Source organism: Lotus japonicus, chromosome 5, assembly GCF_012489685.1.
Source record: "Lotus japonicus ecotype B-129 chromosome 5, LjGifu_v1.2".
NCBI classification, from domain to species: Eukaryota; Viridiplantae; Streptophyta; class Magnoliopsida; order Fabales; family Fabaceae; genus Lotus; species Lotus japonicus.
In genome coordinates this window covers 15,961,063-15,985,542 of record NC_080045.1, presented here as the reverse complement: position 1 = coordinate 15,985,542, position 24,480 = coordinate 15,961,063, and the positions used below count along the sequence as shown (strand labels likewise).

Sequence of the window (24,480 nt, the reverse complement as noted above, 5' to 3'; positions counted from 1 at the left end):
ACAACTAATTTGTAATGAACCTTTGCAAGCAATGTGAATTTCTGACATCAAAATCGAAATCAGTAAACAGAAATAAGTACATGAATGAGATTGAATTGATATTGAATTATGAATAGTTTCTCTCGAATTGCAAGCTATTAACGCAAAGTTACAAAGTTTAATTCATTTGAGCAATTAGGAATTTTCAAAACTAGGAAACGAAGAAGGTGAAAGAGGTTGCCAACGATAAGGATCTAGGTCCCAATTTTTTTTTGTTACATCTAGGTTTCCAATTGAGAAGGGTTAAGGATATTTAAGTAATTATAAATAGTCTAATTGATATTTAATTAAAGAAATTATATCTTAAAATATATACTTAACGGTGTTAAGTTAAATGGAGTTAAAAATACATATTTGTATTTGTTAGGGGAGGGGAGACTATGTTTTAAAATTAAAAAATTAACCAAAATTTAGACTCACCCACAATTATAAGGTGCGAAAAAAATTCTATTTGAATTATCATTCGCTGAGACCGCATCATATATACACTACGATTGTTTACTTTCATAGATACGTCTTTTTTGAGGAGATAAAAAATAGAACCTCTCAGCTAATTGGTTTAGGAGCAGAACTTGATCGTACAAAAACTTGAAATAGCCTATTTAGTAATATTTTAATGTTTACATGCAAGACATTAAACACAAGAAAAGACCATCAAGTTTGGTTGAGTACCTGGTATACACACTGATAACTGATGCACTTGTTTTTTTGTGGTGGATAACTTCTTTCAACTGCTCTGCGCCAATGAATTTACTTGTTCACAATTGAATAGGCTAAAGGGCATCTCTATTTCCTCTTGCTTTCCTAATGTCAATAGATTTTGTGCATGTGCCCAAATATATTTGCAATTAGGAAGTTTGTCCACACATGAAAGCAACGGCTGAAATCTAGGCTTCTTATTCTTAGACGATTCAACAGGCAACGACTGATATTCAGGTTTCTTTGGAGGTTCAGCTTTGGATCCCTTTGAGAGACCTTTTTCTTTCTCATTGCCCTTGTATGATGATGGAGTCTGAAAACATTGAATTTGTTATTATTCTATTAATAACCAATAGCATATAAGTATAAGTAGATAAATAAAGAGAAAAACATCAATTAACATACCATAGTGGCTAAAGACACAAGAGACTTTGGCCATGCCAAAAAAACACCTAATGCATCATGTACTATAAGAATATTTACATTCTCAAGTGACATTGGTAGAGGTGCATTACCCACAGGGACCTTATCAATGGAGACTTTCACATGGTCCAATGGCAATGGAGAATTATGAAGAGTAATTGTCGGACTATTATACATCGTTCCTTTTGCAACCTTAAGATGTGTTGGATTGGCTATATATAAATCACATTTACTTGTTCCCTTGGCAAAATATAAGTAAGGGATTTGTTAATACACTTAACCCAAAATATTATTCAGAAGAACACCAGCAACGAAGAACAACAGTTTAGGGTTTATATATGTGTAGAAAAATATGTATAGCAGACGTGCTAATTTGTAAGCATTATGTAAAATAAGACTTTTTCTACTCTAAATTGTTTGGTCGTGAATTTGTTAATGAAATATTGAATGGATTAGGAACAGTTTGCTTTGATTTATTTCGAATGAAGAAGCCATGCTTTATTAGATTCTGTAATGTACTAAGGGAGAAAAACTACTTAAGTGACTTAAGGGATGTATTTGTTGATGAAAAAATTGCAATGTTCTTATTCATTATTGGTCATAGTGTTCGGCACAGGGTTGTCTCAGATCGCTTTCAGCATTCCACAAAAACAGTTTCATGTTCTTTTAAAGAAATTTTAAGAGCAGTCTGTCGATTGGGGAAAGAGCTTATAAAACCAGATTCTACAGAATTGTCTGATAGCATTAATAATAACCACAAGTACTACCTGTGGTTCAAGGTATGTATGCAATATTATTTAGTATTTACTTCATATTTTATTCATTTATTTTATTTTATTTTATAGGTTCTCATTGGGTGCACATGATGTTAAAATATTTTTGGATGCACTTACCAATCCTAAGCATAATTTTCTTGACCACCTAGAGGTGGGTAGTAAATTTAAAATTAAATTATTTTCTTTAGATGAAATAAATATTTAAAACTAATATATATTTTCTACAATGCAGAGCATTTCTATCTTGTTGATCCAGGCTATTTATGTACTAGAGGTTTTCTTCCACCTTTCAGGGGTGAAAAGTATCATGCATAAAAATATAGAGGCCATGGTAGGCAACCTAAGAACCGTGAAGAGTTATTCAACTATAGACACTCATCCCTATGAATGACAATTGAGCGTTGCTTTGGAGTTTTGAAATACAAGTTTCCTATTCTGAAGTTAATGCCTTCATATAAACCTTCTAGGCAACGCCTTATAACAATAACATGTTACGTGATTCATAATTACATACGCAAGGGAATTTGAATTCTATCATGTTCTTTATTGTTTTGTTACCAAACACTACCATTGCATACATATTTTTCATTTTGACGGTTTTTCTTTTCAATGTTTACTTTGATAGGATTGTTGTGATTCTGGCATAAGTTACTTTTCGTGGATTTCATTATTGGCGTTGTACTTCAACCTTTGTTGGGATAACTTGTTCTCTACACCTTGTTCATCGAATAAATCTTTTACTTTCAGGAAAAAAAATCCTAAACATGAATTTTTTCTTTTTCTATTTCTAAAATCTTAAAACTGTTATAAAAACAAGTGATTAATTTCTATTCACCGACGGTGTAAAAAGTTTTACACCATCATTCAATCACAATCTTCCATATTTTAAATATTATTAAATTCAAAATTAATTATGAGCTAACAAAATGGAGGGATGTGATTGAATGTGCATAGAAATTAATCTCATGAAACAATACAGCTCCATAATAGTTTACCTTAACACTAGGTTAAAGTTTATTTTATATTTAAATATTTTATAGCAAAATAAATGTACAAAAAATTATAAATACAAATGTTTTTTCAGACCTACAAAATTGACAGAAAGAGGAAGAATCAAAATACAAAATCCCCATTCTTAAACCCTAAAACCTAAACCTAAAGCAGAGCACACACTCCCAACGTTACGTTGTCTCTGCCTCCGCTACGGCTGCGATGTCGGAAATCAGAACCGCCAAGACGCGCCGGGGCAAACGCGAGCTCGAGAAGCGTGCTCCCAAACTCGTGAGCATCTCTTCTTCCTCGAATTTTCCGGGAAAATGGTTTTTCATTGAATCAGGGGTAACCTGTGTGTGTGTTTGCAGGTTGAATCAGGGAAGAAGACGCTTATACTGCATGGGACGAAGACAAGCGGCGTGTTGAACGCCGTGTTGGCTCAGATTCATCACCTGAAGAAGGAAAACTCCATCAAGTACAGCCGCAAGAATGAAAGCATTAAGCCCTTTGAGAGTGGCGGCGAGACTTCTTTGGAGTTCTTTTCGCTTAAAACTGATTGCAGCATCTTTGTGGTAATTTTCTCAATTTTTCTGAACCCTTGTTAATATTGACAAATAGGTGTTTTTTTATTTACCTGATTTTTGTGTTTTTGTGGCAACTCAAGTTATTCGATTCGTTGAGCTTCTATTGGTTTTTTAATTTTTTTATTAACTGTGCTTGAAAGTATTATTACTAACTCACTAAAATAACTACATAGATATTTACACGCTAGATTACCATCGAGCTCAATGGCGTAGTGTGATCTATGTAGCCGACCTTACTTAGTGGAATATGGCTTTTGTTGTTGTTGATGTAGTTGTTGTTGTTGATGTAGTTGTTGTTGTTGATGTAGTTGTTGTTGTTTACCATCTTCAAGCAGTTTTGGTCGAGTTCAATGGCGAAGTGTGATCCATGTAGCCGACATTACTTTGTGGGATATTGTTTTTGTTGTTGTTGTTTACCATCTTCAAGCACCTAAGTTGTGGAGGGTTAGAATTTGAACTGTGTTCTTAAGCTATTTAAATTTGGTGGTGTTTGGGGTGATGCACATTTAGCTATGAAGGATGATCGGGGGGCAACTTGACTTGTCTTTAGATTGTGTGTGCTAATATTGCTCTGAGTCTTGTAATGAAAGGATTTTTCTTCCAAATTACTTAAAGGTAGAGAATGATAGATGTTAGTTTATGATAGCAATTGACATCTTGATATAGGCTTCTTCACCTCTTCCTATTAAAATTAATTGAGTTCCTTATTTCATTTCTTAATCTTTTTTTCTTCTTGTATTTTGCAGTATGGATCTCACTCAAAGAAGCGACCTGATAACCTTGTTATAGGGAGAATGTATGATCACCATGTCTATGATCTAGTAGAAGTTGGGGTTGAAAAATTTAAACCCTTGGAGTCATTTAATTATGATAAAAAAATAGCTCCAAAGGAAGGGACGAAACCTTTTATTGTTTTTATTGGAGAAGGATTTGAAGCTGTGGACGAGCTAAAACATTTGAAGGAAGTTTTGCTCGATCTTTTTCGGGGAGAGGTGCATATTTGCTTTACTTAGACTTGCTCACTCTCTTGTTGTCACCCAGAATTATTTTAATAGATGTGATACACCTTATTAATGCAGGTTGTAGAGAATCTGAATCTTGCTGGAGTGGACCGGGCATATGTATGTACTGCCATATCTCCTAATAAGGTATTTTTTACTCACTGTGCATTGCGACTGAAAAAATCAGGCACCACTGTGCCAAGAATGGAATTGGTTGAAGTTGGCCCTTCCATGGATCTGGTTATTCGTCGGCATCGTCCTCCTAATGAGAGTATCAGGAAGGAAGCCATGAGAATTACAAGAGAAAAGCCAAAGAAAAAGGTTGGCAAAATGTCTAAACCTTTCTAGTTTATCTGTTGATGTAAAATAAAATTTGTATGTCTAAATTGTTTATCTGTTCTGTTGCTCACAGGAGAAGAATGTTAAAGGGGATCCATTGGAAGGAAAGATTGGAAATGTTTATATTCCAGATCAGAAGGTAAGATTGAAGCAACTGTTGTAGTTATTTCCTGTCATAGGGATATGACCTGTGCTTATGTTCTTATTCTGTTCACTTATAGATATCTAACTAGTTATCCCAATTTGTGATTTGTTTAGATTGGTGAAATGGCTTTACCTAATTTAGCAAAGGGAGTGAAGAGGGAGCGCCGAGAAGCCAAGCGGAAAAACCAGAATGATGAACAAGCACCGAAAAGGAAGAAGGAAGAAGAATCTTAATATATTATAAACTACACATGTTGTCTTCTTTTGATTATGAAGTGATCCATAGTGGATCAAATTATATCTAATTTCTTATCGCGTAGGTGACATGAATATTCTTTATTTCCCCTACAAGTGAGAGTTTTGTCTTCATTTCATTTTCAGCACAATTTTTCCCTCAAAATTTTGTTTTAATCCATGAGTTTCATGAATCGCTAGTTGTAACTTCATATTCTGTTGTTCGCATGTTCATTTATGTTGGTATCTATATATTTCATTTCTAATTAGATGGTGATGGATTATAACATTGTATTGACATGAGATGCTTGAGGGAAAAGAAAAGGAAGGTAAAAAGAATTCTTTGAAACAAACACTCTAAATTGATTTGTTTAAAATTTGGGTGAGCATAAGATGGTTTTTTTCCAAAATAAATAAGTCTACATTTTTTATTAGGTTAATTTTAAATTGTAGAGTTAAGGTTAGATTTAAGTGTCACGGAGCTTTGAAATTTTAATTGTAGTTCAGTCATGGGATGACCAGAGCAAAAGAATGTCATTCATATATTTAGTGTGTATACATGCACATTAGAATTTTCTTAATAAATATGGTGCATGTTTGAATACATGATAAAAAATTACAGACTGTGATTTTGACACATGTAATTGTTTTTAATTCTTTTTATTCTTGCCACATTGTAGCTCCCTGGAATCGTGCATGCAATCCAGGGGCAGAGAAATATATTTATTTTGGAAAGTTTACTTTTCTTCCTTGTTCATTACATGATCACTTTATTAACAAAGAACCATTGGTCCAAGGTTAGAACAGGACACAGAGACATACATGTTTTTTTATCAACTTTTTCATTAAAATCAATTCTGAAATTTAGAAGCTAATCACATAAGCTTTCCCCCATTATTGATTTTGATTTCAAAATGAAATTGTGGAATGGTTTTCAAACATGCACTAAGTTCAAAAGAGAAGTTTGATGATACCTATCTCATGCGGTACAAACCTGACAATGTGTAAATCTTACCTTATGAGAAAGAAAAAGTATGATTTACTTGAAGCTAACAAAAACTAAAACATAATAATTTACAAAGAGAAGTATTGACACTTAAAGAATTAGTCTTAAAAATTGGAAAAAAAAGAAAGAATGAATGTTGGTGAATGAATACTGATTATAAATCAAATTATTCAATAATATGGCCCCTGAGAACTATAAACACAGCAAGTACCCCAGGAGCAACAAGTGCATAGGAGCAGATGAACCCCTATTCATTCTTAGGTCTATCTTCTTTTGGCTGAACAGCTATTTCGTCATCAACTGGCCACTGATCAATACCCAAACTTCCAAAGCCAATATCCCACATGTCTGACTCTGACAGACCACTTGTGACTCCAAATTCAGAAACTCCATAATTCATATGATTTCCCCAAAGCTCATTCCCACTGCTTGAAGAAGCAGCAACATCAACATTGAACTCAGGGTCCCATAGGTCTTCTTGCTTGATCATGCTTTCAGTTTCAAGAGGTGAAAACTCAGCAAAGCCTTTCTCCGAGGCCGAAACCTCAGGGAAGGAAAGAAAATACCCAGGAAGAATTTCTTGATTTGGACTCAGGACATTTTTCCCTTTCATTAAGGTATCTTCAAGTCTAAAGCTAGATGGTCCATCTCCAAATATTTCTGGAGTTGGCATAATCTCAGGCAGTGCTGCAGCAAGTTCATCTGATGTAATATTCTCAACTTGAGGAGTCAAATCTTCTGCACCTACACTCATTTCTCTTGCTAAATCCTGTGAAAGGTAGTGAGGAGAATGTTCAACGGAAACAGGACTTAGTTCAGGAGTTTCAGAAGACATGATTATATTTCCCCAATCGGGTTGGTACCTCACTATCTGGTCTTCTTTGAGAGTTTCTGAAGGATTCTGTTTGACAAACTTTCTTCTCACTCTTGGGGATTCTATACCTCTTTGTTCCTTCTTCTTCTGCTTAAGGCGTGCTAAGAAGCTCGGGTTTTGAAATAACTTTGCCAAGAAAGAAACCATTTGTTTCTGCCTTTGCTCAGCAGATTGGAGCCTCTGATTCACTTCACCAGCATGTTTAACCGTTTCTCGCTGCTGTTGCTGCAAATCAACCACCTCTTGCATCAACACACTCCTCTCCTTCCTCAGCTTTTCTATCTCAACCTGAACTCCGAACTTCCCGGCATCAGAAGAAGATCCAACATAGCTCCCAACCTGTTGAGAATGATGCGTCCTGCGCCTTTGGATGTTCTTCAGCAACTGCTTCTTCCCTCGCTGGAAAGCATCATTGAAAAACTCCCACTTGTCAGAGTCAATCTTGCGGAATCCCTGGATACAAACACCAAATTAACTGAGAATCAATGGAGCAGAAATAGGCAAGAAAGATGAGGCAAAAAAGAAGAAAAACTAGCAAAGCAAAACAAGGTGTTCTAAGTACAACAAAACTTAGCCATTATCAGCAGATAGTGCTAGCTGTATTGAGAATACAATCTGTGAAACAAAAACAAGCTTTGCCTAGGCATAAGTAAAAAAATCTAAATTATAGCAACACACAAACACACCACAGAAACTCTGAGCCCTACCTGCTAAAGATGAGTTTCCTTCTACAGGAGGGTAAAAATTTCTCCTGTTGCCATTTCCAGCAGTAGGAGTCATCTGAAGTTCTGAACCATCTTCTTATTACACACTTCCATTAGTAATAATTATTAAAATACATCTCAAGGTACCAATTACAAATTACAAATTACAAAGAGTATAATATCAGCACAAGTCTGCCTCTAACAAATGAGAAAAACCAACAAAAAAATAATAATAACAAGAACTCTACCTCCCTGCACAAACATAACAAGAACATCAATACATACATTCAGCAAATCCATAGGAAAAATAATCTCTTAACATAACAAGAACCATTATAAGAATCAATATAGTATATATACACCAGCAAAATGCCTCAAAATTATTTTTGTTACATTCCCAATTTATACATCAACTAGTTCAACCAAAATATACATAGCCAATCTTCATCAAACCCAATTACAAAAAAAAATCAACGAACATAGTGAACAAAAGAACATAGCTACATTAAAAAAAAAAAAGTACACAAGAAGGGGGTATGGGGGAGATTAGTTACATACAATCAAAAAAGAGAAAGAAAAATAGTTACAGAGAGACTGCATTAGCCATTAGAGGCTGCATGATACCCACATAAGTATTGAGCTGACGAACAAAACTGGAGAAGTTGTTATGCTTGAAATGCCGAGGCAAAACCAGCCTAGAAAACTCCAAAGGATCCCACACCACGAAGCTAACACCATTGGATCCCCACGATATGATCGGATCCAGAGAAGGTTCATCAACCAAATCAAAAGTCTTGCTCAGAAATGGCGGAACAGGGGTCCCCTGCAAGCACCCCATCGGAACCGGAACAGACCCACCTCCAGTTTCGAACTCCATCGAAGATGGAGCATCAAAGGGGTCCAAAGGTGATGAAAATTTCGGAGATTTTTCATCGTTCGGGTTCATAGTGAGCACTGGGATTTCGGGGTGTTTGGTGGGTAGAATGAAAATGTGAAGGGGTGGTGGTGGTGAGAAATTTAAAAGGGTGAAAGGGCGGTGAAGGGTGGAGACTGTAGATTGATGATGGCGGTGGAAGAGTATGGCCATTGAAGTTGAAAATCAATGGTGGGGCTCGCAATTTGCAAACTGTGAATGAGCAGTGTGCCGCCGACATTGATTTTGATTTTGATATTTTTTAGGTTGTTTCTTGGCAGTTACGTTGGTTGGTTTGTAACCAGGGATGGTTGTTTCTATTGGACTTTTGGGTTCAAACGTGTGGGCTATAGATATTTTCTTTGACACGTGGGGTACAGTGTACACTACTGATTGTGTTCGGTTGCAATTCTCAAACATGATACGAGCTCCAAACGTGGATCTCCGGTTTGGAAACTAATTTTAAGAATCGATTCTACGAACTTATGCGGATCTGACTGAGTTGATCTAGAGTAGCTTCTCCAAATAGCTTATACAATTTTGTGTAAATGCATTATAATTCTAGTTACGAAAATCAATTATGAGTAAATGTATTTAAATATAATCATGTCACTTATATAAAAAAAAAAACTTAAACTCACGTTATCGAACTCAATTCTAGGTAGGGTGGGTAGCTCACATGGTTGAACTAAAGATAATTACGTGGTAAGAGTTCAATCCTGAAGAAATATAATTTATACTCGTTTACTATTAGTAACAATTAACATTTCTCTTTAATAAAACAGAATGAATTCGGGGTTAGATATTTCTTTGGCACGTGGGTATATAGTGTACACTACTGTTACTACAACACTGTGTTGTTTGTTCACTGTTTGGTTTGTTTGGCTAGATTTTATTGGTTTGATTGAGAGAGACATCACTGAACTGTGTCGTTTGTGTTATGTTATTGGCAATGGACTAGTCTAATTGATATACTTAGCGGCAAAGGAAACTCTAATGACCAATCAGAGGCTAGTAAACTTGGTTTTGGTTTTGTGGTCTGGGACATGTAACAAGTTGTCCTTTTTCTGAGGATTTTGCTGGGCCCAGCTGATTTTAAACCTTTCTAGAAAATAATTTCTATCACAAAAAAAGAAAACAATAATTCTGGTTAAAATGGGGAAATTTGGAATCTTTTCTTTTTGGTATACCAACAAAAAAATTGTTCGTCAGAAATTTGGTAAGTTTTTATATACTAAAATAAATCTATGACAACCTGATTATTACGTATCATAGGATTTTTTTAGGCTTACCCAACCTGATAGTAAGTTTAAGGCCTATTTCACAATGTCACGTTTAACTAGGCTGATAAACCTCAATAAATAAATAGACCAACGAGTTTATAGACTAACAAGGTAAAATATACTCAAATAAATCTATTTTTAAACATATCAAATGCTTACACATAGGGATAAAATATAGGTTGTGTTGTGTTGGACTTTCTAAGTCTAACCTGCTTTCTAAACTCAAGGTCTGAATTTGGTATGTTAAAATAAGTCATTTTTGGAATCTAGTGTAACATTTTCAAAAGCCTAAATTTACCAAAAACATTTTTAAATCCCATTACACTAATAAACTTATATGTTTAGATATTTAAATAGTCCAACATGTTTAAGACTATAAATAAGTATCTAAGTATTTAAGCAATTGGTTGACATGTCATGCTTAAAATACGATTAAGTCCAACTTTATTTTAACTAAATAGATTTTTGAATTGACAAAAATTATGTATTTATTTTTCAATTTGGGTTCAGTTAACATAGGTCCAATAGGCGAAGCCCATAAAAATTATTTGGCCTATTTCCAGTCCCACCCTTATGAATTATGATTGTATATTTTAAATTTTAGTTAAAGTTTTTTTTTAACAAAATTTTAGTTAAATTAATATAAATATAATCATCTTTCAAAAATTATAAATATAATTGAAACTATATGTAAAAACATGTCGGCTTATCTTTTAGGCTTAAACCTATTCAAACTAATTAAATAGACTTTTCAAAAACTTTGAGAGTCTTTTTATTAAATAGACAGGCTACATGCCCCCTATTATCATCCTAATCTATTCCCACATCTAGATAAAGACTAATTCTTTACTTATAGTAGTATTTTGACCAATATTAGTGGCGGTCTTAAACCGCCAGAAGTTTTACAATTCAAGACACTTTTATTCTGATGCTAAGTGTGTTTGGAAAATACAAGTGGATCCACGTCTAGTAGGGATCCAATTGAAGCAACACACAGTTGCTTTTGGAAGGATGGATTCACGTCTAGTAGCGCCAGACTTGAAACCAAACATACCCTAAGACTTCTAGCTTAAAAGAAGTGATTCTAGTGCATTCCACCCTTAAACCAAACATGTTATTTATTCGAATTTTGATTCATTCACAACTCACTTTCTCTCTCATCTCATTTTCATTCACTTTCTCTTCATATCTATATCTTTTTCCTATCACATCACACATCATTAGAAAGAAAGTACGGTTAATTGTCAAATTAGTCCATGATTTAACAAGTGAGTTTGATTTTAGTCCCTCAGTGAAAAAATGACGTTTAGTGGTATCATTTTTATAATTACTCGTTGTTTTTTACCATCACTTTTCCACCGAATAACTAAAATCAAATTCGTTTACAAAATCATGCACTAATTTGACCATTAACCCAAGAACGTATAAGCACCACGCCAACAATTTGACTTGCAATGGAGAAACAATAACATAAACCCTTTGAGGAAGAAAACCTTAGTTTTATCACTAAACAAACTACTAAGCGTCTATTTGGTTTTCAGTTTGAAAGTCCGTTTGAAGCATTGAAATTCAAGATCACAATTTTCAATGCACATTCACCCAACAAAGCTTTATGAGTTCTTAGCATAAAAAAAAATATTTTTCTTTCTCATTCAAATTGTTTTATTACTTTATGAGCTTTATTTTACTACTTTATGAAAATAAAAAGTATAAATAATGTGGTGTGGTGGGACCAAATAAATAGTGTTAAAAACTCAAAGTAAAGAACTTGTGGTTGGAGCGAAATATGCAAAAGTTGTTTAAGCATATGTGGCAGTGCGAGGCCACATAAATAGTGCTTAAGAACTTACCTCTAAGAACTAGCATTGGAGATGCTCCAAGAGCCAAGTTCTTAAGCATTGGAGATGGTTGACGTAGAGTTCATAGTTCTTTGAGTTCTTAGCATAAAAACATTTTTTCTCTCTCATCCAAATTGTTTTATTACTTTCTGATTTTTGTTTTATTGCTTTATGAAAACAAAAAGTATAAATAATGTTGTTAGAAGTTTCACATTGGCTAGAGATAGAGCATAAATAGCCTTTATAAGAGTAGTGCAAACATCAACTCTTGAGCTAGTTTTTGTAGTTGCGTATAGGTCTCCAAATTTCTCATATGGTATCAGAGTCTATCCTAGATTCATTTGTTGTTTGTTGTGGAGACCTCTCATATTTGGGCCACTCGTTGCTGCTGATCCCACGTACCAGTTTGTTCAGCCCTGGACGTGACGGGGTGTGTTAGAAACAGTGTTCTAAAAACCGGACTGGACCGGGCGGTCCGACCGGGACCCGAGCTTATGGTCGGTTCAGTCATCATATAAAACCGGCCTATTATCAAACCGGAGAAAAAACTGCTGAACCGGTTTGGAACCGGGCAAACCGGCCGGTTCATGGTTATCTAATAAATGGAAAAAAAAATACCCAGATAGGATTCGAACACAACACGTCAAGGTAATAAAAAGGGACCCAAGCCACTATGACAACATTGAACTTTCCTATGTGGCATGCTTTGATTGGATGTCTGTGTAAAACTATTTTACACTGTCAGTGCATATCCATTAAACTCATATATATATATATATATATATATATATATATATATTACTTATTAGATAAAGACAACTTTCTCTCACATATTTAATTTAGGCTTAATTGCAGTTTTGGTCCCTGATCTAACATGATTGTGCAAAAGTGATCCCACATGTTTAAAACGAGCGGTCAATGTCTCTAACGTTTGTGTCGTGAGCGATTTAAGTCCTTCCGTCCACTTCTGTTAGTTGACTAACAGAATTGCTGACATGTGCTTCATTAATTGACATGGCATGCTGTGTCCCCCTGCCACATACATAAATAATTATTAAAATATTTTTCCCCAAATTAAAAATTTCATCTTTAACCTTCATCTTTCCATCTTCTTTAACCAGAAAATCATCTTCAACCTCCATTTTCCACCTTCTTCAACCAAAGGCACAAAAGAAAACTTAATCTGAAATCAAAATCAAACGGCTCTTGCACCTTTGAAAGAACTATTATATTTTTCTTCTCAGATCTGGAACTAGACCTCCACCCCCAGTACCACCACCCCAACCACACCACGCCACCACCACTTAACAAGACGTACCCACCTTTGTCCCCTCTCTCACCAATCCCTATAATGAAACCATTTTGGGCGAGAGGGAAGAACCGAACCCCAGCAACGACAACAACATCAACAGCAACAACAGATCGAGTGATGGAGTCGCAGATCTATGAGAGCATAATGGAGTCCCAGATCTGTTCGCGTGGGTGTGAGAGGATGAAGATGGTGGCTAGGGCGAGGATATGGAGGAGCGATGTGAAGGTTCGGTGGATAAAATTAATTTTCTGATTTGTGTTTGATTTCTAGAAGGAGAGGGGGTTTGGTGGAGGGTTTTGTGGTCTCAATCTGGGTTTCTGGAAGTACAAATTTTATGTGTTATGCGTGAATGTTGGTGGTGATTTAGATTTCTGAGTCTGAACAAATAGGTTTCTGGGATCTCAATTGATTTTTCGGGAGGTTTGGAGCGATGGGGGTATTGCCAAGGACATGGATTCTGGTACTTTCTGAGTGGGTATGGGTTTCTGGTTTTTCCCCTTTGTCTGTATACTGGGTGTATATGGGTTTATGGTTTCTTTACTGTAAGAATTCCTAACATATATTGAAGCAAATTGTAGCAAGCCTTTTGTCTGTTTTTGATCATTGGCTTCTTATCTTTAGCATTTCACCATTTTAATGTAAAAGCCCCCTGTATGATTGGAAAGCCATGGAGAAGGAAGGATACTCATGGTGGATAAGTCGCATAAATTATGGGTGTGTTTGAATTTATTAGTGTTTTTTTTTTCTTTCCTTTTTCTAAAGATCAAGATGAATGAGTATGATGATGATGATGAAGATGAAGATTTAAAGACAGTTATGATTTGCTCGGATGAGATTTGCTGGGATGAAGAAGAGGTTGGGAAAATTTTAATTCATAATAATATTTTAGTAATTATTTATCTATGTGGCAGGGTGAACACAACATGACATGTCAATTAATGAAGCACACGTCAGCAATTCCGTTAGTCAACTAACAGAAGTGGATGGAAGGACTTAAATCGCTCACGGCACAAACGTTAGGGACATTGACCGCTCGTTTTAAACATGTGGGATCACTTTTGCACAATCATGTTAGATCATGGACAAAAACTGCAATTAAGCCTTTAATTTATGTGTAATGATCATTTGGATACACAAGAATGTATTATATACACATTAATAACATATTAGTTTATATTTAATTTAATATAGAGATAAACTAAGTAATAATTTATGTAAATGTGAAATTGTATTCTTTATTTTTATATTTAATAAAATATAATTTTATCATATTTAATAAGCTATTCATTATTCACAAAAATAACATATATTATCTATATTATTATATGTAATGTATTATTTAAAATACGACGGCCAGACCTCGGTTCAACCCCGGTTCAACCTTTGAACCTTGAACATGTGTTTGGACCGGTTTGATGACCGGTCCGGTTTTCAGAACATTGGTTATAAGTCCCACATTGGCTAGAGATAGATCATAGATAGCCTTTATAAGGGTAGTGCAAATCTCAACTCTTGAGCTAACTTTTATGGTTGAGTACGAGCCTACGTGAATAGTGTTAAGAACTAAAAATTAAAAACTAGCATTGAAGAAGAATTTCTAAGACATTTATTTAAGTTAAAACAACATCATATCAATTGAAAACTACGCGCTTGGTGTTTTAAAATTATACTTCACACATCTAAAGAGTTTTCTAAATAAACTAATCTTAAGAGCAAATTGTATTGACCTCCAATAAGATATATAATTATTACATTGACATTTTTTCTAATTTGCGAAATTGACTTATATTTCCTAATGGCAGCTCATACTTATGTTGTATTATTCAAGAGTGTACTCGATTATGTCTTTCGTTTGATTATGTGTCTTTATCTTTTGTTAGATGATATGATAACATAGTTGCAGATTTTTTGCTAACAATGTCCACTCATTTGTCGGTTTAGTGTGGATTGAAAAGGTGCTTCCTGATGTACTTCTTTTGTATTCTCTGACTTTAAGGCCTCTATGTCAGTTTCTACTTAATTATGAAGTAAATAGATTTTTAAAAAAAGACTAATATTTCCTTCTTCATATATCATTTAGAAGCTTATCAAAAAAAAATCATTTAGAATAATAAAGTGATGTTAGGCGTTATAATAAAAAAATTTAAAATATTAAATGCAATTATGTTAAACATCAGAGAGGTCGATGCAATGTTCTAAATAAACTAAATGTAGTTAAGATTAGTAATATGATAAAAATTAATGCAAGAATATAAACTTCAATGGTAATGAGTGCAATTTTTCGTGATTTTAACATATGAGAAACAAGTTTATGCAGTTGATTTTTTTTTAGACAAATTTAAAAATTCAACCTAACCTAACATGGTTCAAAAATTTGACATGAGTCCTCGTATGATAGCTCAAGTGGTAGGAGCTAAGGACATATAAGTTGGGTAGAAGGAAGTCCAGGGATCGATTCCTGACGAGCGCAACTTATCTTTCCGATGTACAAAAAAATAATTGACATGGTTCAAAAATTTTAAAAACCATTAAACAAACCCAAAAATGTGTATAGGTTAGGTTGAATCTTTGAAATCACGCGTTGACCTTTTCATGTCATGGATTAATTTTCTCGTGGCCTGTCTTTTCAATATCAAAATGAAGGATTAAAAAATTATCTAAGTGATATATGAGAAAGTTTGAGTTAAATGACTCATCATCCAATCACATTGAAAATAAGTGAGTTAGAATTTTTCTATTTTATTTATTAATTAATTTATTAAAAATCATATTTGATCATTGAGTTGTGAGTTAGTAAGTAGTAACCCACATGAGTCATTTAGACAACCCGCTAAAATATGGTAACAATTATTAGAAGATTTTATTTTTTGAAACAACAATTATTAGAAGATATTTGTCATTTTTCGACAGAAAATGAGACACAAGAAGAAACCTTTTAGATTTGTTGTGGCAAATAGCCAAATACGGGTCATGTCCAACCCTGATACTCTTCAAGTTCTATTTATAAGATTTCTCAAAAATATTTTAGAAAATCCGATTAAATTTTAGAAATTATTTTTACTCTTTTTCATAGCATTTATTAAACATTTGTGATTTCAAAATTTTAATTTTCTTTAACACTATCCAATAATACATTATTTAAAGATAATTGTGGAAAATCGTATTAACTTTTAGAGTAAAATACACTTACCTCCCTCAAGGTTTGCTAGAAAAACACTCCACCTCATTCTTATTCAAAATATACACTCCACCCCACTCATTTTATCATGTTAACTCCATCTAAAAGATGCTAACGGAATATTCCATTCAAATCAAAATTATTTAATGTAAACTTATTTTTCCATTTCTTTTTTTTTTCTGGTTATTTTTTATTTTATTTTTTTCAAAAAAAACCTCACTTTCAAATAAAAATCGTTTAACGTCAGTTCCATTTAAAAAAAAAAAACGTTAGTTTCAACAAAAAAGAATATAACATCACAATTACTAGTAATACCCAGTTTATAAAGGATTTTTATAAATAGTGAATTATATAAAAATATTTCGAAATTAATTTCATACTAATTAAAATTTCACTAAATAAATACTAATTAAATTTCTTTTTCCTAGATTTATAAAAAAATGTTGCTTATGAATTCATTGAGTAATGTATGGATATTATTTAGTAAAATTCTCTTATCATAAATCAATAACATCCCTCATTTTTAATTACTAAAAGTAATATATACTTTAACATTTAACATGTTATAACCAACGCGATCATATTATCCAAATCAATTAATTAATTAAAATAATAATATAACTTTATATTCTTTTATGGAGTGGAAGTTTAACGTACTTTTACCATAAGTTTTAATTTAAAACTATTTCATACATATTTATTCTTGAATTATTTTATAAAATGGTTACTTTATATACCAGCTCGAACAGTATGTAAGCATTGAGAATATTTGTTTAGTCAAATATTAGAAAGTGACGTTTTTTCTGGAAAAAAAATAACCAGAAAAATAAGGAAAAATAAGTTTACATTAAATAATTTTGATTTGAATGGAATATTCCGTTAGCATCTTTTTGAATGAGGTTAACTTGATAAAATGAGTGGGGTGGAGTGTATATTTTGAATAAGAATGGGGTAGAGTGTTTTTCTAGCAAACCTTGAGGGGGATAAGTGTATTTTACTCTAACTTTTAAAATCTAATACATAAATTTTTTTTTTTGGTATCATCTCGCTATCATTAACTTTTAAACATTTGTGAACGATTCCATGAAAACTGTTCTTGAAAAAAATTTACAGGGTCTTCCAAGGAATTTTTTGATGTAACCAATTGAAGGTTAAAGATCATTATGTGCAATGATTTTGGCTTCTTCTGCTGTTGGTGTTGGGTATGGGTATGTTTTAGAAAAAAGTAGTGATTTTGAGGAAAGAGAAAGTAATTGAAATTTCAAATTAATCTAAGGATAAATTTGTAAATTTAGATGGTTGGAAAATGTCTTTTCGATTGAATTAGTAGTAAATATCTGATCTTTCCCGGTGAACAACTCAATCACACTTTCATGCTAGTCACCATCTTTTTTTTTTTAATAAGCGTAATTGTGCTTAAAGATAAACTTTTTGTAATAGAATTAGACACTAAACACAAATTCCAATTATTTACATGGTTTTTGAATTATGTTTGAATTTTTTATAGGTAAATGTTAGTTGTTAGTAAATTAGTTCATTCATCATGATTTAAATTCTGACATGTTCACATTTCATTCCTTCCAACTCTTATCTCCCCTAACTCTCATGAACGCAAGAAAGGTACTATGATTAGAGATGGTAGGAAAAGTCATACTCGTGGGGCCTGACCCGAACCCAACCTGAAATTTCGGGCGAAACCCGATTTTTTTGGGTTTGTGTTTGACCCGAATTTTAAAACTTGTTTGGGTTCGGGTGTGAGATTGAAACCCGCACCCAAACTCAAACTCGAAGCCTTATGCATGTAATTATCAGCCCCTATATATATTATTAAAGTTACTAAGTAGAGTTTTCTTTAACGTAAAAAATCCATGTATTATGTTTTTTATCAACTTATGTTTATGAACTATATTTTTTCTTTGTATTAAAAAGATGATGAAGTTTAATCAGCTTATGTTCATGTTGTTATCTTATGTACATTTTGTTACCATGCAGGTTGGGTTTTTTGCGAGTTTGGTGCTCACATCGGATTTTGGATTTGGCTTTAGGTAACCCAAAACCCATAAGTTTGGGTTTAAGTTTAACTTTTACACCCATATTGAGTTTAAGTTTTGATGTTAAGTTCAGGTTCGATTGTGGGAATAGTCAAACCCGCACTCATAGGAGGCCCATTGCCAACCCTAGCTGTGATGCACTAGTATCACTTACATTCCAAACCCCACTCTCTCTACGCCTTTTAAATTCAACTCAAACAAACAAACTGTCACTATCATTGAAATCCTTATTTTTCATCAACATGGCTGCAGAAACCAGCAAAACAACTCAAGAGTCACTGTCACTTGCGGCGGAGCAACTGGTGGTTACTGATGTCGCCGCCGCCGCTGTAGTTGACAAGGAAACACAACAGCCCAAGCCCGAGGAGGAGAAGCCTGTGGAGGCTGAAACTGAGGTTTCTAAGCCCAGCGGCGGTGATGAAATTCCTGAATCAGGTTCGTTCAAGGAAGAGAGCAACATCGTTGCTGATTTACCTGATGCAGAGAACAAAGCGCTGCAAGAGTTCAAACTTCTTGTTCAGACCGCGCTCAACCACCATGAATTCTCTGTGCCGCCGCCGCCGCCGCAAGAAGGTTCTGATGCTTCACCGGAGGAGGTGTCGATTTGGGGGATTCCGCTTCTTGCAGATGAAAGAAGCGACGTGATTCTGCTGAAGTTTCTGCGTGCCAGGGATTTCAAGGTGAAGGAGGCGTTTGCTATGATCAAGAGCACGATTTTGTGGAGGAAGGAGTTTGGAATTGATGGATTGCTAGAGGAAGATTTAGGAGATGATTTGGAGAAAGCGGTGTACATGCATGGTTCTGATAAGGAAGGTCATCCTGTGTGTTACAACATCTATGGGGAGATTTACAAGAAAATGTTTTCTGATGAGGAGAAGAGGCACAAGATTCTGAGGTGGAGAATTCAGTTCCTGGAGAAGATTACCAGGAGGCTTGATTTCACTCCTGCTGGTATTTCCACCATTGTTCAGGTCAATGATCTTAAGAATTCTCCTGGACCTGCTAAATGGGAGCTTAGACAAGCTACCAAACATGCCCTTCAATTGCTTCAGGATAACAACCCTGAATTTGTAGCTAAACGTGTGTTTATCAATGTGCCATGGTGGTACTTAGCAGTGATCAGGATGATAAGACCTTTTCTCACACGGAGAACCAAAAGCAAGTTTGTTTTTGCTGGTCCTTCCAAATCAGCTGAGACTCTTCTAAGATACATAGCAGCAGAGCAGCTACCAGTCAAGTATGGTGGACTAAGCAAAGATGGTGAATTCGGAGTAAACGATGCTGTTACTGAAATTACAGTGAGGCCCGCTGCTAAGCACACCGTGGAATTTCCGGTTACTGAGAACGGCTTACTCTGTTGGGAGCTCAGAGTTATAGGGTGGGATGTGAGCTATGGTGCAGAGTTTGTGCCAAGTGCAGAAGGAAGCTACACTGTGATCATCCAGAAGGCTAGAAAGGTTGCTTCATCAGAAGAGCCAGTTCTTTGCAACAACTATAAAATTGGTGAACCTGGGAAAGTTGTTCTCACCGTTGACAATCAAAGCTCTAAGAAGAAGAAGCTTTTGTACCGGTTGAAGACCAAGCCAACTTCTGACTGAGATTCTCACCATTGGTAGTTCTGTCATGCACCCAAGATTTCAAAGCTATGAAGTTTTTCAAGTTTTAATTTTAATCATCATGAGTCCAAGCATAATACACTCTTTTTGCTTTTCTTTAACATTTATTATTATTATTATTGGAGGGGATCTTTTCATTTTTGAATTCTTATTATTGATATATGGTATGGAAGATTTTTATATTACTCTATTCTTACGTATAAATTTCATTTCATGTGAATTTTGGTGGGGCCTTTTTATCTGTATATATGTTTGTCGTTTTGTCTGTTCTCAAACTTAAAAATATGTGCTCCTGCGCCGTTCACCTCGCCGTCAGCGTTAAGGTGTGTTCCAAAAGGATGTTCGACACTATCAAAGGGAAGGAATTTGAGGAAGAAGATAACCTAAATTGATGAAAATGAAATTGGAAGCTAAGGTCACAGTTCCCTTTTCTTTCTTTTTTCCATGTTGAATCTCGTTATGGTCTTTCGAGTGAAAGCTCTGTCTTTATTTTTGTCAGATGGAAGACTATGTTGAAGGAGGCGCTGCACGCAGCTGATCATGTTGTCACTTTTAGCATCAACTTTAGTCATTACCAATGCTTACATTATCTAGGTTTAGCATTTATTTTGAAGAACATGATCTCGTGTATTGTTTGTGTTGTTTGATGTATTTCTTAACTCTTGAGTGAATCTGATGGGTTTTCCATTTGCTAGACATGGCTGGTGGGAAAAAGAGTGCTCCTACCGCAACTAAGTAACCTCGTCATCCCCTGAAAATCAATGGGTTCAAGGTGTTTTGTAGTTTTTTAATTTGGTTGGACTGAGGAAGCCCTTATTAGGATGAATGGAAGCAAGATATTATATGTGGCATGATGCATCTTGTATTTGTTTTATTGTAGAGTTGGATGCATGGTGGCTAGCATGGAGGACATTAAGGTTTCTGCTGTAGTATGCTTGGGCTACCCATTAAATGTTTGATGCTCTTTCTGATAATCTCATGTCAATCTCTTGCCTACAGAATTAACTGATTGCGTACTTTGTTTTTGTGTCTTTTACCATGGGACAAGGTACTGCTTTTTTTCTTTATTTGTTTATCTTTAGGGTATCCTCCTTTTGCAATATGTGAGTCAGTTAAACTTTTTTTTTTGATTGTTCTGTGTTTTTTTTGATTGTTGAGTCAGTTAAACTAATTAAGTTTTGAATTGCTTAAACTGTGTGAGTCAGTTTTATTAATTTAACTGTGAAAATTTGATTCTAAATTGACATAAAACTGGAATCCAAAATGTGTGATTCCATTGCCATTCTTAATCATAAGTCATAAATATAAGTTTTTTAACTTGGTCTATGTTGTATTTCACTTTCCTTGTCATATATGATTTGGGCATCTTGTACTGTCAGGCCCTAGCAGATCCATATTTGAGTACATTAATTTGGAACTGAAGTTATGGTCTAGCAATTTGCATCTGTGTATTGGTTTGGAAATGGAAAATTTTAAGGCTTTCATGTGTTCTTACAATAACTAGATACTTATTATTGCGATTGGTTTTGCAGCCACTTCAGAATGAGGCTGGTTTGACAATTAAGTGGATAAAAAAGTGTAAAGATGGTTATAAAATGCTGAATTGTTTTCGTTGCAACCAGGTCCACCGTGAAAGATACTTGCAAATGATTTTGTTGCTGTTCAGAGTTGTATTTCAAATTGAAAAAATTCTTGAGATTACTACCCTTTACCTGTGTTTTTTAAATGTATACTATCTCAGCACCTCAAAGTAGTTACTCTTTAAACAAGAGCAATAAAGTGTACTCATAACCCCCTCTATCCATATTATATTGTTTCAGCACCTTGAGGAACTTTTTGTTTACCAGTCCCATAAAAAATTATTGTTATCCCAAGAGAAAAGGAAAATGTATTGTTATTCATCTATCTTTGTGGATGTAGTGCTTCTGTTTTTTTTATGCTTAATAACATAAAATGTCTTCCACTCTTTGAATGCATGTGAATAAAGTGCCTTCAGTTGGGCTGGTTTGCTTCAAATTTTTATTTTGGAGTCAGATGTTAATTCTTCAGGTATCATCTTGTAACATGTTCAAGTGTGTAGCTATTTATAATAAACAAATAAGTTTCATATATCAAACAAAATAATGCTTCAATCTGAGTCTGCTAGTCTTCAAGCTTACCTATGCTTGCCATAAATTTACGATGCATTTTTTTGCAATTTACTTGCTTATTAATGAATGCTTTGATTTAAGCTTGAATATGCTTGTAAATTGAGGATTCATTTACTGAACTTCTACTTATTGGTTGTTTATTGTGTGTGTGTTAGAAACATGGATGTGTCTGAAAATAGGAAATTGATGGATAATAGTCAATAAATTGGACTGTGATAAGCACGTGACAGAGGAATTTCTTATAGTAATTCATGAATTAGCGAGGGAACAATTCCGTCGCTAAATTAGCGAGGGAACTACCGACGGAATGGAAATATAAATGCAGGCAATTAGCGACGGAATGTGATCTTTAGCGACGGATTGTTTCGTCGCAAATAGCGACGGAATAAGAGCCAATATGGCAAACAATATAGCGAAGGAATTATATAATTTAGCGACGGAAAATTGACAGCGACGAATTAAAGAATCCCTCGTTAAATATTTACCGACGCCACTTAACACGGCGGACGGAGTTCCGTCGCTAAATCTTTAGCGAGGGAATTTCCCTTATTTAGTGACAAATTTTGTCCCTCGCTAATTTGCTCTTTTTTAGTAGTGTCTGGTGATGCAGCAGTGCTCTCTTCACGAACCTTGCAGATCCGGCGGTGGCAAATAGGCATGGGTCTAAAGATGGAGGCTAGAGTGGCGTGGGAGTGGTGGGTTTGCAAGTAGAAGAGCTCTTGAACAGGTTTGTGAAGAAGGTCATGGCTTGTCATATCTGGATTTTGGGTTTGTGGGTTAGGGTTTTTTTGAATTTGGGATTTTTTTTAAATTGTAATTATCACTGTGATGGAAGTAATGTGGATTTGGGCATCTCTCATTGTTGTTTTGTTGATTCAGACATTATCAAAAGAAAATTGAACATTGGTTTCTATATTAGCAATTCACGTGAATTATGCAGAAACTGATTTGTGTTTATGTATATGATGGGGGAGTGGGTATTGATTTTTGGGGTGTTGTGGGTATTGGAATATTCGATTTTGTTTTGAATATTGATTTTTTCTTTGTATCTCTGTTATTTGTATCTTTGTTAGATCTTGAGTCTTTATGTTGGATTTTGGTGGTGAAAAAAGGAGATAGAAACACCACTGTATAAATTGAGGACATGAAATTTGTGTAGTATGAGATGTGGGACAAAGCTTCATGCTTCATCATATACGGAAGGTGATGGGCAATGGAAATCATGAGAAATTGTGAAAATTTATTCCTTGGATTTTCAATTTGTTCCTTTGATGGAGGAGGAGATGAATGAGTTGATGATGAAGATTTTAATTTTTTTTTTGATGACCTGGTTCATGAATGAGTTGATGAAGAAGAAGGAGATTTTTTATCTTGTTCAATTATTTTTTCTGGGTAAGAGATGAAGATGATGAAGAGATTGATGCTTTTCTGATTTAGGGATTTTGGCCACGGACTAAATTGAAATTTTAAAATTTTCCCCAATATTTAAACCCACGTGGCAAGTCTGTTAGGACACTTAACGTGCCAAATCATCGTCTCTGTCAACATTCACTAACGGAAGCAGAGGCAGGGACCAAAGTGATCGACATTTTACAACTTCAGGGACTACGGGCAACATTTTTACAGAATAGGGACTAATTTGCCCGACGCCTGTAACTTTAGGGATGAAAGTGACCATTCACCCCTTTTTCCTTTCTTCTGCTCTCTTCCTCTCCCTTTCTTTCTCCACGAATCTTCTTCTTCTTCCCTTTTTCTTCTGCTTCATCTCTTCTTCCTCTGGACTCAACCTTCCCCTAAAAAAAAACCAACCGCCACCAACCCCTCCAAAACCCCGAACATCCACCATTTCCGCCCCCAACCACCACCAAGCTCACATTTTTTCACCAATCTGGACCCAACCCTCCCCTAACCGCCATCAAGCACACCTTTTTTCACCAAATCGGAATGAGAAACCATGGAACGGGGACATGAAAACACTGGATCGGAGCCGCCTCCCCCATAAAGTCATCACCTTTCTCACTAAAGCCACCTTGTTCCACCACTATGGCCATCAAGCTTCACAAAAAACCTAGAAAATCGAAGACCTAGCAGAGTAGAACAGAGAAGAGAAAACAGTGAATCAGGCTCTCGATATGGAGGTTCTCGATCTGCTCGATCCCTTCGTCCTGGTTCTCGATCTGTTGGGTTTGGATGCATTTGAGTTGGGATTTGAAGGGTTGAAGGAGGAAAGATGTGACCTTTAAAGTTTAAAGCATTGGGGATCAGAATTAAAAGATGAAGGAGGAAGCCAGTGAAGATTTGGATTGAATTTAGGTTTGTGATG

The 24,480-nt window shown here is 34.8% G+C and overlaps 3 protein-coding genes across 7 annotated transcripts; 2 read left to right on the top strand and 1 right to left on the bottom strand.

Moving 5' to 3' along the window:
• Positions 1 to 3,046: 3,046 nt before the first annotated feature.
• On the top strand, positions 3,047 to 5,372 carry LOC130721205 (ribosome production factor 2 homolog). The gene is made up of 6 exons (XM_057571961.1): positions 3,047 to 3,218; positions 3,299 to 3,502; positions 4,261 to 4,506; positions 4,594 to 4,836; positions 4,928 to 4,993; positions 5,113 to 5,372. Exons 1-6 carry the CDS (start codon positions 3,150 to 3,152, stop codon positions 5,230 to 5,232), a joined length of 948 nt encoding a protein of 315 aa, XP_057427944.1. The 5' UTR covers positions 3,047 to 3,149; the 3' UTR covers positions 5,233 to 5,372.
• Positions 5,373 to 6,321: 949 nt separating this feature from the next.
• LOC130720395 (heat stress transcription factor A-3-like) lies at positions 6,322 to 9,016 on the bottom strand. The gene is made up of 2 exons (XM_057571033.1): positions 8,445 to 9,016; positions 6,322 to 7,565 (listed from the first exon to the last, which is right to left on the bottom strand). The coding sequence occupies exons 1-2, from the start codon at positions 8,901 to 8,903 to the stop codon at positions 6,486 to 6,488; spliced, it is 1,539 nt and encodes a 512-aa protein (XP_057427016.1). The 5' UTR covers positions 8,904 to 9,016; the 3' UTR covers positions 6,322 to 6,485.
• Positions 9,017 to 18,548: 9,532 nt separating this feature from the next.
• Positions 18,549 to 21,829, top strand: LOC130721047 (patellin-3-like). Of its 5 annotated transcripts, XM_057571775.1 has the most exons (4): positions 18,549 to 20,601; positions 20,703 to 20,779; positions 20,888 to 21,055; positions 21,540 to 21,829. In XM_057571775.1, exon 1 carries the CDS (start codon positions 18,634 to 18,636, stop codon positions 19,987 to 19,989), a length of 1,356 nt encoding a protein of 451 aa, XP_057427758.1. In that variant the 5' UTR covers positions 18,549 to 18,633; the 3' UTR covers positions 19,990 to 20,601; positions 20,703 to 20,779; positions 20,888 to 21,055; positions 21,540 to 21,829. The 5 variants fall into 5 exon arrangements, with proteins under 5 accessions (XP_057427758.1, XP_057427760.1, XP_057427757.1 ...); XM_057571777.1 differs by having other exon boundaries at positions 18,549 to 20,422; positions 20,507 to 21,055; XM_057571774.1 differs by having other exon boundaries at positions 20,703 to 21,055.
• Positions 21,830 to 24,480: the final 2,651 nt, after the last annotated feature.